The sequence below is a fragment of the Colobus angolensis genome, unplaced genomic scaffold, assembly GCF_000951035.1.
Source record: "Colobus angolensis palliatus isolate OR3802 unplaced genomic scaffold, Cang.pa_1.0 Scaffold468, whole genome shotgun sequence".
Lineage (NCBI taxonomy): Eukaryota > Metazoa > Chordata > Mammalia > Primates > Cercopithecidae > Colobus > Colobus angolensis.
The window spans coordinates 842631-855189 of record NW_012118132.1 but is presented as its reverse complement, the minus strand read 5'-3'; the positions used below and the strand labels follow the sequence as shown (position 1 = coordinate 855189).

The following is a 12559-nucleotide window of genomic DNA, read 5'->3' as shown; positions in this document are numbered from 1 at the left end:
TATGTTAGGGAGTAGAGGGAAGACACAACAGGTTATAGGTACCTGAGCCACTCACTCCACACTCAACTCACATGGGCCACTGCCAGGCACGTGGAGCCTACCCCAGCTCTCTCCTGCCCCTGGTGACATCCAGCTCACCTGGAAGAAGTTGATCTGCACGCTGCCATTGCTGAGGTGGAGGATGATGGCACTGCGGGTGCGGAACCAGGTCCGCAGGTAGGGCAGTCGGGCGAGCTCATCACCTTCACGCGGCGTGATGTTGGCACCTGCCTTCAGCAAATGCTCACTCATGTAATTGCGGAAATATTTAAGGAGGGTGATCTGGATGAAAAGTAGGTGAGGGGTTCCAGAATTAGAGTTTCACCCTCCAGCACAGGTCCCACTCCCGCAATAGCACGCCCCATGGGCCGGACGGCACTTACCTTCTTCATCAAGGAGTTGGGATGGGAACTCACGGTGAGGTAGGACTCGGTGCCGTCACGCTCTATGTACTGCAGGCTGTCACCATCATTGTAGAGGATGAGGCGTGTTGAGTCGTTGAAGAGCACCCCCACGCTGTTATCACAGAGCTGATACCCTAGGGATCAGTGGAGAGAGGTCTTAGAAAGGGGGAATAGAAAGTGGGGAGTGGGGCTGGGTGCGGTGGCACATGCCTGTGATTCCAGCACTTTGGGAGGCTGAGGGAGGAGGATTGTTTGAGCCTAGGAGTTTGAGACCAGCCTGGGCAACATAATGAGACCTCATCTCTAACAAACTATTTTAAAAATTAGCTGAGCGCGATGGTGCATGCCTGTAGTCCCAGCTACTTAGGAGGCTGAACCCGCAGCCAGGCATAAGCCTGGAAGTTTGAGGCTGTAGTGAGTCATGACTGTGCCACTGCACTCCAGCCTGGGTGATAGAGTAGGACCCTGTCTCAGCGTCGGGGGAGAAGGCTGGGGAGTTGGGGAGTACTGGGAGCTGGAACTGGGAGGCCTGGGATGGAGAAAGGAGGGCACTAAGAGTACCTGGGAGCTCAAAAAGGCCAGAGCCTGTAACAACTGAAAAGGTCACCTGGCTCTGCCTGAGTCACCCACATGGTTCTGGAAGAAAACCTACCAAGGCCGTACTTGTCCGAATAGTCCACCCACTTGCTGACCCAGAAGATGGGGATGCAGGCAGGATCCTCAGCCTCCTCTGAGACAGAAACAGACAGACAATTGGTCAGGACCAGCCTCTTCCTCTCTGGTCCACACATGTGGCCCACACCAGGGAACAAGGAAGCCTGCTGGGCACACCACCTGGGCTCAGTTGAGAGGCCTAGGGCCCCAGAGAAGAACAAAGCAGGGCCTCTGCTGCCAACAGGCTCAGACAAGCAGCAGCATAGCCATCTCTACACAGAAAGTTTCAGCACAGCGCACCAAGTTCCACTCACTCCTTCATTCCACTGACCCACTTACTGAAGGCCTACCGTGCCGGGCACTGTTGCAGGTACAGTGAGCAACAGACAAAACCCCAGCCTCCACAGAGCTTACACTGTGGTTGCAGGGGCAAAGACTAATCAAATTAAGTATGGGCAAAATATCAGTGACTTCTATCATGGTAAGAGTCAGAGACATCTAGTTTTCCAGTTTGGAGTAATTAGGAAACTGTGAAGACAGAAGCCGGTTGCAAACACATTAAAATGTTATATTCAGTGCATGCAACAAACCCCTTACTTTAAATCCAATCAAAGAAGAAGGATGTGTTGGACTATGTTGGGTGAGAAGTGTTATGGAAAACTATGCAGTGGGTAAGGGGATGAGAAACACCAGCAGAGGGGCCAGGGAGATGCTCATGGAGGTGACACTGGAGCAGACAGTTGAAGGAGGCCACAGTGTGAGCCATGTGGTGTCTGGAAGAAGTGCTTTCATGCCAGGACCAGGGAGAAAGCCCTGAGGCTGCAGTACGTCTGGGTCTGTTATTTCAAGGGTCTTGAAGAAACAATAGGAACTTACTGAGCAAAAGAAACAGCGTATGAAGGTGGCACGTCAAGGTGCTAGAGTAAGAGACAGATCAGAAAAGAAGGCAGGAGCTACAGCAAGCAGGGCCTCGGATATCAGGAAATGGGGAAACTGATGGTCCTATGGAGACAGGGCCTGGACAAGTCACCAGTGCTTTGTTGGCCAAGGTTCCTCCTGCCTTCTCTAGATGCCCCAAGCAATCCTGTCCCACCCAGGGCCCTGCAGTACCCACCTTGCCTGACCAGCCCACGCTCCGAGGGCTTGGAGGCATTGACACTGTGCAGCTGCTGCAGCATGTCACTGAGGTGGCAGTCGACCACCTCACCTGTCTGTCGAACCACTGGTTCTTCTTTTTCCCGGGGACGCTCAGGCAGGGGGTTCTCCAAGCCTAGAAAGGTGACAAAAACAGGGGCGTTGGGAAGGGCATAGGACTCCCCTACCACAGCTGAAACTCTTCCGAAAGAAAAATTCTCTTAGCTACCATTGCTTTGGGGAAACTGAGTCAGTGCCTGGTTATTAGAGCAGCAGCTGCCATGCTCAGGTGACAGGCACAAGTGCTCACTGTGAGGCAACAGATCTTCAGATGCTCTGGCCTCTGACCCAACGATGTGGCCCTGCAGGATACGACCTGCCACTCAGGCAAACAGCTTGAAGGCACCAGCAGCTCAGAGCTGCCCAGCTTCGAGCAAAGAATTAAAAGCATTTTCAGCATCCAGGCAGATGGAAGGGCTGAGTAGTTCAGTTCATCCACAGAATGGATTCAGTCAACATTTAAATAAAAACACAAGAAAATTTTTTCCACCCCAAAATTTGCTTTATATGCTTATTTATAACCAAAAAAAGCTTGAAAAGATACATGAAATTTTAATGCTGATTATATCTGGGCAGTAGAAACACAGATTATTTTTATTGTCTTTTTCATTATTTATTTATTCCCCCACCAACATGGGTAATTCTCCTTGCATAATATAAAATGTTTAAGTTTTCAATTAAAAAACAATGCCATGATAGGGACTTAGGTATGAAATAATAAGAAATTAGGGATTTGCTTTAAACACTCCAGCAAGGCCAAGCCCAGTGGCTCACACCTGTAATCCCAACACTATGAGAAGCCAAGGCAGGTAGACTGAGCTCAGGAGTTTGAGACCAGCCTGAGCAACATGGCAAAACCCTGTCTCTACTGAAAATACAGAAACTAGCTGGACATGGTATCCCAGCTACTTGGGAGGCTGAGGTGGGAGAGTTACTTGAACGCAGGAGGTGGAGGCTGCTGTGAGCCATCATCTTGCCACTGTGCTCCAGCCTGGGCAACAAAGCAAGACTGTCTCAAATAAATAATAAATAATAAATAGTAAATAATAATTTTTTTAAACTCCAGTAACAAAAAAGGCAGGAGGCTGGAATAAATAAAAAAAGTCTGTCCAAATGTTGATAACTAGTAAAAATAGATGAAACATGGGACTCATCGTACAGTTCTCTCCACCTTTGGGTAACTGAAAATTTCCTTAAGTTTTTAAAATGCTATATGAAAAATTAAAACTGAAAGAAAAAAAGTAGGAGGCTGAGGCAGGAGGATCACTTGAGCTCAAGAGTTCGAGACCAGTGTGGGCAACAGGGCAAGACCTCATCTCTATAAAAAATTTAAAAATTGGTCAGACATGGTGGCACATGCCTAAAGTCCCAACTACTTGGGAGGCTGAGGGTAGAGGATCACTTGAGCCCAGGAGGTCAAAGCTACAGTGAGGTACAACTGTGCCACTGCGCTCCAGCCTGGGAAACAGAGCAAGACCCTGTCTCAAATTAAAAAAAATAAATAAAAACAGAGAAATAAGTAATCCTTTAAAATATAGCCCAAAGAATAAAATATCCATGAGTCTATTTCAGACATAACCAAATAAATAAAGCAATGGGAGAGAAGGAACAGCTCTTCCTTACAGAAGAATTCCAATTATTAAATGTAGAAAAAGTAAGGAAAAGAAAAATTGCCATTAGAACGTCACTGTAGGCAGGACACAGTGGCTCACGCTTGTAATCCTAACACTTTGGAAGGCAGAGGAGGACCACTTGAGGGCAGAAGTTTGAGATAAACCTGGTCAACATAGTGAGATCTTGTCTCTACAAAAAAAATTTTTTTTTTTTTTTTTTTTGAGACAGAGTCTTGCTCTGTCGCCCAGGCTGGAGTGCAGAGGTGAGATCTCGGCTGACTGCAACCTCTACCTCCCGGGTTCAAGTGATTCTTGTGCCTCAGTCTCCTGAGTAGCTGAGATTACAGGTGTGCACCACCGTGCCTGGCTAATTTTTTGTACTTTTAGTAGAGATGGGTTTTTGCCATGTTGCCCAGGCTGATCTCAAACTCCTGAACTCAGGCAACCCATCCACCTTGGATTCCCAAAGAAAAAAATTTTTTTTTTTTTTTTTTGAGACGGAGTCTCACTCTGTCGCCCGGGCTGGAGTGCAGTGGCCAGACCTCAGCTCACTGCAAGCTCCGCCGCCCAGGTTCAGGCCATTCTCCTGCCTCAGCCTCCCGAGTAGCTGGGACTACAGGTGCCCGCCACCTCGCCCGGCTAGTTTTTTGTATTTTTTGGTAGAGACGGGGTTTCACTGTGTTAGCCAGGATGGTCTCGATCTCCTGACCTCGTGATCCGCCCGTCTCGGCCTCCCAAAGTGAAAAAATTTTTTAATTAGCTGGGTATGGTGGCACATGCCTGTAGTTGTAGCTACTCTGGAGGGTGAGGCACGGGGACTGTTTGAGCCCAGGATGTTGAGGCTGCAGTGAGCTATGATTGAGCCACTGCATTCCAGCCTGAGTGACAGCAAGTCCTGAGACCCGTCTCAAAAAAAATTCCACTGTAGTACTTGCTGCAAGGTACATGGAAACTCTGGGGAGTTTTTTGTTGTTGCAACTTTTCTATATAAGCCTAAAATTATTCCAAAATGAAGTTTAAGAAAAACCAATACCTAAAAATTGAAAACTGAAAAATGAACTGAAGTTGTACATCAAATTGGTGATATATCCACAGATCAAAAAAGTATTTCAAGTGACTTTTTAAAACTATGTATTGGCCGGGCGCAGTGGCTCAAGCCTGTAATCCCAGCACTTTGGGAGGCCGAGACGGGCGGATCACGAGGTCAGGAGATCGAGACCATCCTGGCTAACATGGTGAAACCCCGTCTCTACTAAAAAATGCAAAAAACTAGCCGGGCGATTTGGTGGGCGCCTGTAGTCCCAGCTACTCGGGAGGCTGAGGCAGGAGAATGGCGTAAACCCAGGAGGCGGAGCTTGCAGTGAGCTGAGATCCGGCCACTGCACTCCAGCCTGGGCACTTTAAAGACAATTAGAATTGCAAGAAAATAAAATATCATTTAATAACAGGAATTCATATATGTTGAAAATTTTAAGCATATTAATGTAAGGGAATAAGATTTTCAGTTTAGAAGAAATGAAATACGAGTATAAACCAAACAAGCAAAAAGAGATTAATATTGTGTCTGAATCAGACACTTAAAAATTACCAAAAGAAAAGCAGTAACTCCCCAGTGGAGGAGAAGAAAATCACTGTAAGACAATATGTATCAATGTTAAATTTCCTGAACTTGGGAATTATGCCAGGTACTATTGCTATGTAAAAGAATCTGTTTTTAGGAAGCATACACTGAAGCATTAAGGGTAAAGTGTAGGACGTATACAACTTTTGAATGTTCAGAAAAAAGAGGGCAATTGATAAATGTGAAAAAAAGTGTTAACTGGTGAATCTGGGCAAAAGGGGAGAATGGGAGTGTCTTTTTGGTCTCTGCTATGTTTTTCATAAGCTTACAATAATATAAAAATAAAATGTTTAAAAATGTGTGATTTGGAAATACCAACATAGACTCAATGTCAGTCTTCCCCCACTGCCACAAATGCAGTTCCTAATTCTGTTCTCTGAAGAGACCTAGAAGCAATGACAACCTAAGCAATGGCATGTGGTTTTTTGATTTTTAAGAAAATGTCCATCTTTTTTTAAGAGAAGTATTCTGAAGTTCATATAGGTATAAAATGGCAAAGTGCCTGGGGTTAACTTTAAAAAATACTTCAAAGAAACAAAATTAAATAAATGAAGCAAACTTGACAAAATCCTGATAACTAATTATTGAATCTGGTAAGTATGAGGGGATCCATTACATTATGCTCTATATGTGTACTTGAAAATTTTCATGCTGGCTAGGTGCAGTGGCTCACACTTGTAATCCCAGTATTTTGGGAGGCCAAGGCGGGCAGATTGCTTGAGCTTAGGAGTTTGAGAATAGCCTGGGTAACAAAGTGAGAATCTGTCTCTACAAAAAATACAAAAAATTAGCCGGGCATGACAACACACGCCTGTAGTCTCAGCTGAGATGAGAGGAGGCAGAAGTTGCAGTGAGCCAAGATCACACCACTCTACTCCAGCCTAGGAGACAGCCTGACCCTCTATCTAAAAAAAAAAAAAAAAAAAAAAAGGAAATTTTTATGTTTTTCAATGAATCATGAAAAAGTGTTAGAAATTTTTTTAAAGGCCAGGTGTACCAGCTCATGCCTGTAATCCCAACACTTTGGGAGGTGGAGGTGGGAGGATCAGTTGAGCCCAGGAGTTCCAAGACCAGCCTGGGCAACATGGCAAAACACTGTCTCTACAAAAACAAAAAAAAATTAGCCAGGCATGGTGGCTCATGCCTGACAGTCCCAGCTACTTGGGAGGCTGAGATGGGAGGATTGATTGAACCCTAGAGTTGAAAGCTGCAGTGAGCTGTGATTGTGCCTCTACGCTCCAACCTGGAAAACAGAGGAGAGACTCTGTCTCCAAAAAATTAAATTAATTAATTAAAGTGATTGGAAAGAATTTTTTAGGCTTGGTATTCAGTCCATTTTCTTCTTCTTGAGCATAGCAGGTTTATCCAGCCATGGTAAGGTCAGTCTTTCCTGGCAGGGCCGAGGAGCAGATGGGCATTGGAGCCACGGATTTAAGGACAGAGGTCTGTCCTAAACCAAACCTGAGCTCTTGGGGCCAGGGACTAAGCCACACACACCCCTACAACCTGGGCTTTCTCTAGGGAGTCTGCTCTCTTACCCAGACCCTTGTTGTACCTTTATTGAGGACTGTGAGGGGCTTCCGGTTGCTGGGGTCCAGGCTGCTGGGAGCAATTGAAAACCTCGGTGGAATGGTCAGGCAGGTGATGGGGAGACGGGCAGGGATATAGCCAGAAGTAAAGAACTCGTCATTAAGCAGCTCGTTAATGGTTGGGCGGGCAGTGGGATCTGTCTGAAGCATCTTCTGGATGAGGGAGGCGGCCACGGGGTTGATGTGCTGGGGCAGAGAGAGGGACAGCCATAAGCAGAATGTGAAGGGGACCTGGAGTACAGTACGGCCTCAAAGGGGCTGCAGGCCAATAGACCACACGCAGTCCCTATCTCAAATACACCCCAGGTTAGTGGTTCATAACTTTGTTCAATGCCAACTTCTCCACTGTTGGCTTTACTGAGCACCTTTGACAGAAGGGTCAATGGACTGTGGCCTAGCACCAACTCACTTTCCTGGCACTTACTATGTGCCAGGAAAGCATTCTAAGCATTCCTGTGCTTAGCTCACTTAGCCCTCACTAATACATCTAAGGGGTGGGGATCTATTACCATCCCTTTTTTGCAGAGGAGGAAAGTGAGGCACAGAGAGGGTGAAGGCCTTGTCTAGTTGGCTTGATTCCATGCTGTCTCTGACAGTGAACTGACACTTTGTGATGGATTTACTATGTCCATCCTTATGGTGACAGGCCTCTTGGCTTCACACAAGGACACTACACTTCAAACTGGCTGTGTGCTAGGCTTCTGCAGGAACCAGCTATTCCTTTAAATGCATTTCTGTTGGTGGTTGTGAAAATACACACCATGGCCAGGTGCAGTGGCTCACGCCTGTAATCCTAGCACTTAAGGAGGCTGAGGCGGGCAGATCACGAGGTCAGGAGATCGAGACCATCCTGGCTAACACAGTGAAACTATCTTTCCACTAAAAATACAAAACAAAGTAGCCAGGTGTGGTGGTGGGCACCTGTAGTCCCAGCTACTCAGGAGGCTGAGGCGGGAGAATGACGTGAACCCGGGAGGGGGAACTTGCAGTGAGCCGAGATCACATCACTGCATTCCAGCCTGGGTGATACAGTGAGACACTGTCTCAAAAAAAAAAAAAAAAAAGAAATTGCACACCACTATGCCATTAGGAAGCCCTGGGATTCACAGTGATTCATAATTCTGTGAGCACTTACTACATGCAAGGTACTCTGTGAGGTGCTCCAAAGCAGGAACTCCACTTTATAGATGGGAACTATGGTTCAGAAGATGCAGCCCAGGCTGGGCATGGTGGCTCATGCCTGTAATCCCAGCACTTTGGGAGGCCAAGGCAGGTGGATCACCTGAGGTCAGGAGTTCAAGACCATCCTGGCCAACGTGGTGAAACCCCATCTCTACTAAAAAAAAAAAAAAAAAAAAAAGCCAGGCGAGGTGGTGGGTATCTGTAATCCCAGTTGCTTGGGAGGTTGAGGCAGGAGAATCGCTTGAACCTGGGAGGTAGAGGTTGCAGTGAGTCGAGATCATGCCACTGCACTGGGGAACAAGAGTAAAACTCCACCTCAAAAAAAAAAAAAGAAAAAAAAGAAGATGCAGGCCATTTGCCCAATGTGATCTGGCTAAGTGGCAGAATCCATTTGAATTAAGATAATCCATTTCCAAAGCTTAAGCACTTTAGCCTCCTATTCCTTCCCACCTCCTTTGTTTTTTGCATTTTACGCAACTTTTGGGCTACCCAATCTCTTGAGAATCTGCCAACTCTCTCCCGCTAGAAAAAATGCTTATGTGCACATACATGTCAAGTTCTGTATGCAATTTCAGACACAGGCCCTCACAAGCTCTGTGGCTACCCTAGAGGTGGAATAGACCTATTTCTGGTCCTAGGATATTGCTGGGCTCCATAAACAGCTTTTGGGGAAAACAAAATAAATGTAAAGTTAAAGTATCATTAGTCACCTTGGGAATACTGTATTCATTCTTCTTGATCCGGAGGTAGGTCTCTTTTAGGCAAGAAGTCTCAAAAGGTGGTTTGCCCACTAACAGGGTATACCTGTAAGCACAAGGTAGGATTTGGCACCAGTCTCCCAGCCACAACCCAGACATAAGACAAATCATCTCAGGGTCAGAACGAAGACCAGGCATCCTCTGGACACTCACTGTAACTCTGGGGCCCCTGAAGACAACCCCCAAGTCCACTGAGCAGTCCCAGGAGCCATGATATTGGCTAGAATGAGCCCTTAGCAGAATACACGTGGTGAGACTAGGATTCTTAGGGGCCAGTGATTTTTTAGCTGTGGCCTGCAGTCATTTAGGACTCTGTGCAAGGGCCTCAGAGGCTGCCTGTCATGCAAAACAGGTCAAAGGGCCACCTGCACTTACAGGAGCAGCTCTACCTTTAGCAGTTCTGTACTTAAGTCTTCAAGTTTTCATTTGAAAAACCCCACTGCGAAGATGTACGAAAGTCACTGCTACAGCTCATTTCTAACTCTCCAGTACCCAAGCCTCTGCCTGCCACCAACCACTGCTGATGGTCTCAATCCAAACAGACCACTGGCACGTCATCCTTCTATCTGTAACTCCTGGCCTAATTTCCTCCACCATGCTAATGTTCATCAGTGTTTAAGACCTTATTGTGCATGGGAATTACCAAGGGACCTTGTTTAAAAATCCAGATTCTGATCCAGTCAGTAATCTGGGTCCTGAGATTCTGCATACAGGTTCCCAAATGATGGTGATGCTGCCCTGTGGACCACTCTAGCAAAGAACTAGAGTAAGGTTGTGGAGACGACTTCTCCTCCTTCTTCTCCTCCCCCATGTCCTAGGCTGCAGAAATCCAACAGGATACACCAGTGACAGGGAAAGAAGATATGGCAGTTAGGCTTTGTTTGGGGGGTAACCTGTCCCTTGGAGCAGGCTTTCTGTAAAGCAGGCCGAAAGGTCCACAGAAAAGGTCAGCCAGGTAGGATGTCCCAAAGTTGCCCCTGCTGAGACCAGGTAGGTCCAGAGATAACTCCCAACTTACATGATACACCCAATAGACCACACATCCACCTCGAAACTGTGCCCTTTCTTGCTCAGCACCTCGGGAGCTATGTAATTAGGAGTCCCGCACAGGGTCTTCTTCCTCTCCCCGTCATATTCGACTTTGGTTGCCAGTCCAAAATCCCCTGGGACAGAGGGAGGAAGAGTGGGTACTTAGATGCCAGCCTCTGCCATCTGTCAATGCAGAAGGCTAGTTAAGGTTTGACCATCAAGAACCAGGGCCATTTGATCCCACAAGCTTCTGCTCCTTGTACGCAGCAAGGCTTGCCCAGGAATCTTCCCGCCACGCTGACACCAGGGAGGTGCCTCCAGTGACTCTTCTCACCCCTCCCCTTAGAAAGGGGCTATGCTTTGAAACGGGAACTGGCAGGGATAGCAAAACTCCAGTGCCTTCAAGGATCAAGCAAGTTAATCTCCAAGACTTGACAAGTCTGTGAAGAAGTAATAGGGAGGAGTAGAGACTGTGGCAAACAAGTCTGAAGGGGACAGCTGCTTTCCAGCCTAGCAAAGGGCTGCCCTAAGAAAACGCTGTCCTCGTATTACTGGAGCTTTCATGACTGTTTAAAAGGAGCTCTGAATCAAAATTTTTATGTCAAACCTTCCAATTTAAAAAATAAAAACAAATTCAAATTCTTTGTAAAAAAAGATAAATGCTATATTGGGGCACAAAAAAATAATGCATCTGTAGGCAAGATACTGACTTGTGGGTTCTTTGTTTGAAATTTCTTGACTAAAGAGAGAATTCTAGAGGCAATCAACAGCCCAAACTTCCCACCATCCTTTTCCTTCCTCCTGGTCTCCTATCTTTCTCCTAGCCTCCTCCAAATTCCAGCCTCTTGGAGTGATGTCAAGCACCCCTGCAGGCTCAGCAACTCACCTATTTTCACCTCCAGATCTTCATTCAGGAAAAGGTTGCCCAGCTTGAGGTCTCGGTGAATAACTCGGTTTCGGTGCAGGTACTGACAGCCAAGCACAATTTGCCTTAGGTAGTATCGGGCCTCAGGCTCAGTCAGGGCTTTCCTCCTCTTGTGCAGCTCCAGGAGAGACTGTGGATGGGAAGGAGAGGGCAGGAGGGATGGGGAGGTGGTATTGAGGCCGGTGGGGAAGGGAGAGGGTTACCAGGCAAAGGAAGCACAGGACTGGACTCTGGACTCCCAGAAGATGAAAGAGGGGTCTTGGTGGGTTTCTCTCCTTCCCTATGCCCCCACCCCATTCCTTCTCCAGGACAACTGGCATCTGGACCCTGCCTTAACACTGTCCACAACCATTCACAGCACCACTTCTCCTACTAGCTTTCTCCCTTACCTGGGGGTCCTCTCTCAGCCCCACTCCGGAAGTCCCCAGCAGCAGATCCCTTTCCTGACTCTTATCTCCCTCGGAAGGCCCGAAGTCTAGCTCCAACTACCCCCTCACTGACCCAGCTACACTCCGGAAGCTCCCAGTGCCCGGCATCACTAACCTGGGACTCCTCCCTGGCCACTCCAGGGCCCTAGCGTCCATTACCAGCACCCCTCCCCCCAAGTACCTTGCGTCTAGAAGCTGACCTCCCTATCAGCAACATGACTCAGACTCCACTTCACTGGAACCCCGTCCTCTATCTAGCAGCTCCAAGAGCCAAGAAGCCCTTACCAAAGACACTTTCCATACCTAAGGGGGAGGCTCCCAGCACCCTTCTCTAGCAGCTCCAAGTCCCAGGTACTCCCTTCCTGGGCACTCTTTCCAGCAGCTCCAGGTCTGGGCGGTCCAACTGCCCCGCAGACAGTTCCAGTTCCCCAGCAGCGACACTCACCCTCCGGCGGCAGAGCTCCAACACCACGAACACGAAGTCGTTGTCCTCGAAAAAGCCGTGGAATCCTACGACGTGCTGGTGGGCGAGGCTGCGGTGAATGGATATTTCCATGGACATCTTCTCCCTCTGGTGCGGCTTGAGCAACAGAGACTTAGGCACAATCTTGCCCGCGAACACCTCCTTGGTGTCCGCGTCCGAGATCTCGAAGCACTTGGCAAAGCCACCCTTGCCCAAAAAGCGGCCCCGCACATAGCGCCGCCGGCTGCGTGGGTCCACTAGGACCTCCGGGATCTCTTTCGCCGGTGGAGCCGCCGCCGGAGCTCCAGGAGCCGCAACTCCGGGGACCCCGGCTTTCCCAGGGTCTGCCGGTGCCCGTGCCAGCTTCCCTGCAGTCACCGCCGCACTCATGCTCCCGGAGCTGCTCTGCTGACCTGGATCCGAGCAGAGGATCCGCACCGCTCCGCTCCTCCCCGAATTCAAACGCGGCGCTGGGAACGTTACAAAAGCCTGCGCGCCACTGATTGGCCGCGGGGATTTAAAATCCAAACCCGCCCGCCGCGCGGCACCATGGGAGCGCCCTGCGCAGCAGCAGTCTTTAAACCCGGACTCAGCCGGGGAAAAACTTGATTGACAGGGACGCCCGAACACGTGGGATAGCCTGGGAAACCAAACCCTGGG

The 12559-nt window shown here is 48.3% G+C and overlaps 1 protein-coding gene across 2 annotated transcripts in view; it reads right to left on the bottom strand.

Annotated features, from left to right (window-relative positions):
- Positions 1-12559, bottom strand: part of PLK1 (polo-like kinase 1) — a 13111-nt gene extending 552 nt beyond the window's left edge. The window contains exons 1-10 of one of the 2 annotated variants that reach the window (XM_011958324.1): positions 12264-12322; positions 11882-12001; positions 10970-11138; positions 10073-10217; positions 9007-9100; positions 7081-7300; positions 2212-2367; positions 1096-1173; positions 423-577; positions 139-321 (exon numbers count right to left, since the gene is read on the bottom strand). In XM_011958324.1, the coding sequence (XP_011813714.1) occupies positions 139-321; positions 423-577; positions 1096-1173; positions 2212-2367; positions 7081-7300; positions 9007-9100; positions 10073-10217; positions 10970-11138; positions 11882-11998 (1317 nt within the window). In that variant the 5' untranslated portion in view covers positions 11999-12001; positions 12264-12322. Of the gene's footprint in view, positions 1-138; positions 322-422; positions 578-1095; positions 1174-2211; positions 2368-7080; positions 7301-9006; positions 9101-10072; positions 10218-10969; positions 11139-11881 lie in introns of both variants that reach the window. The other variant, XM_011958323.1, reaches the window with a different exon arrangement.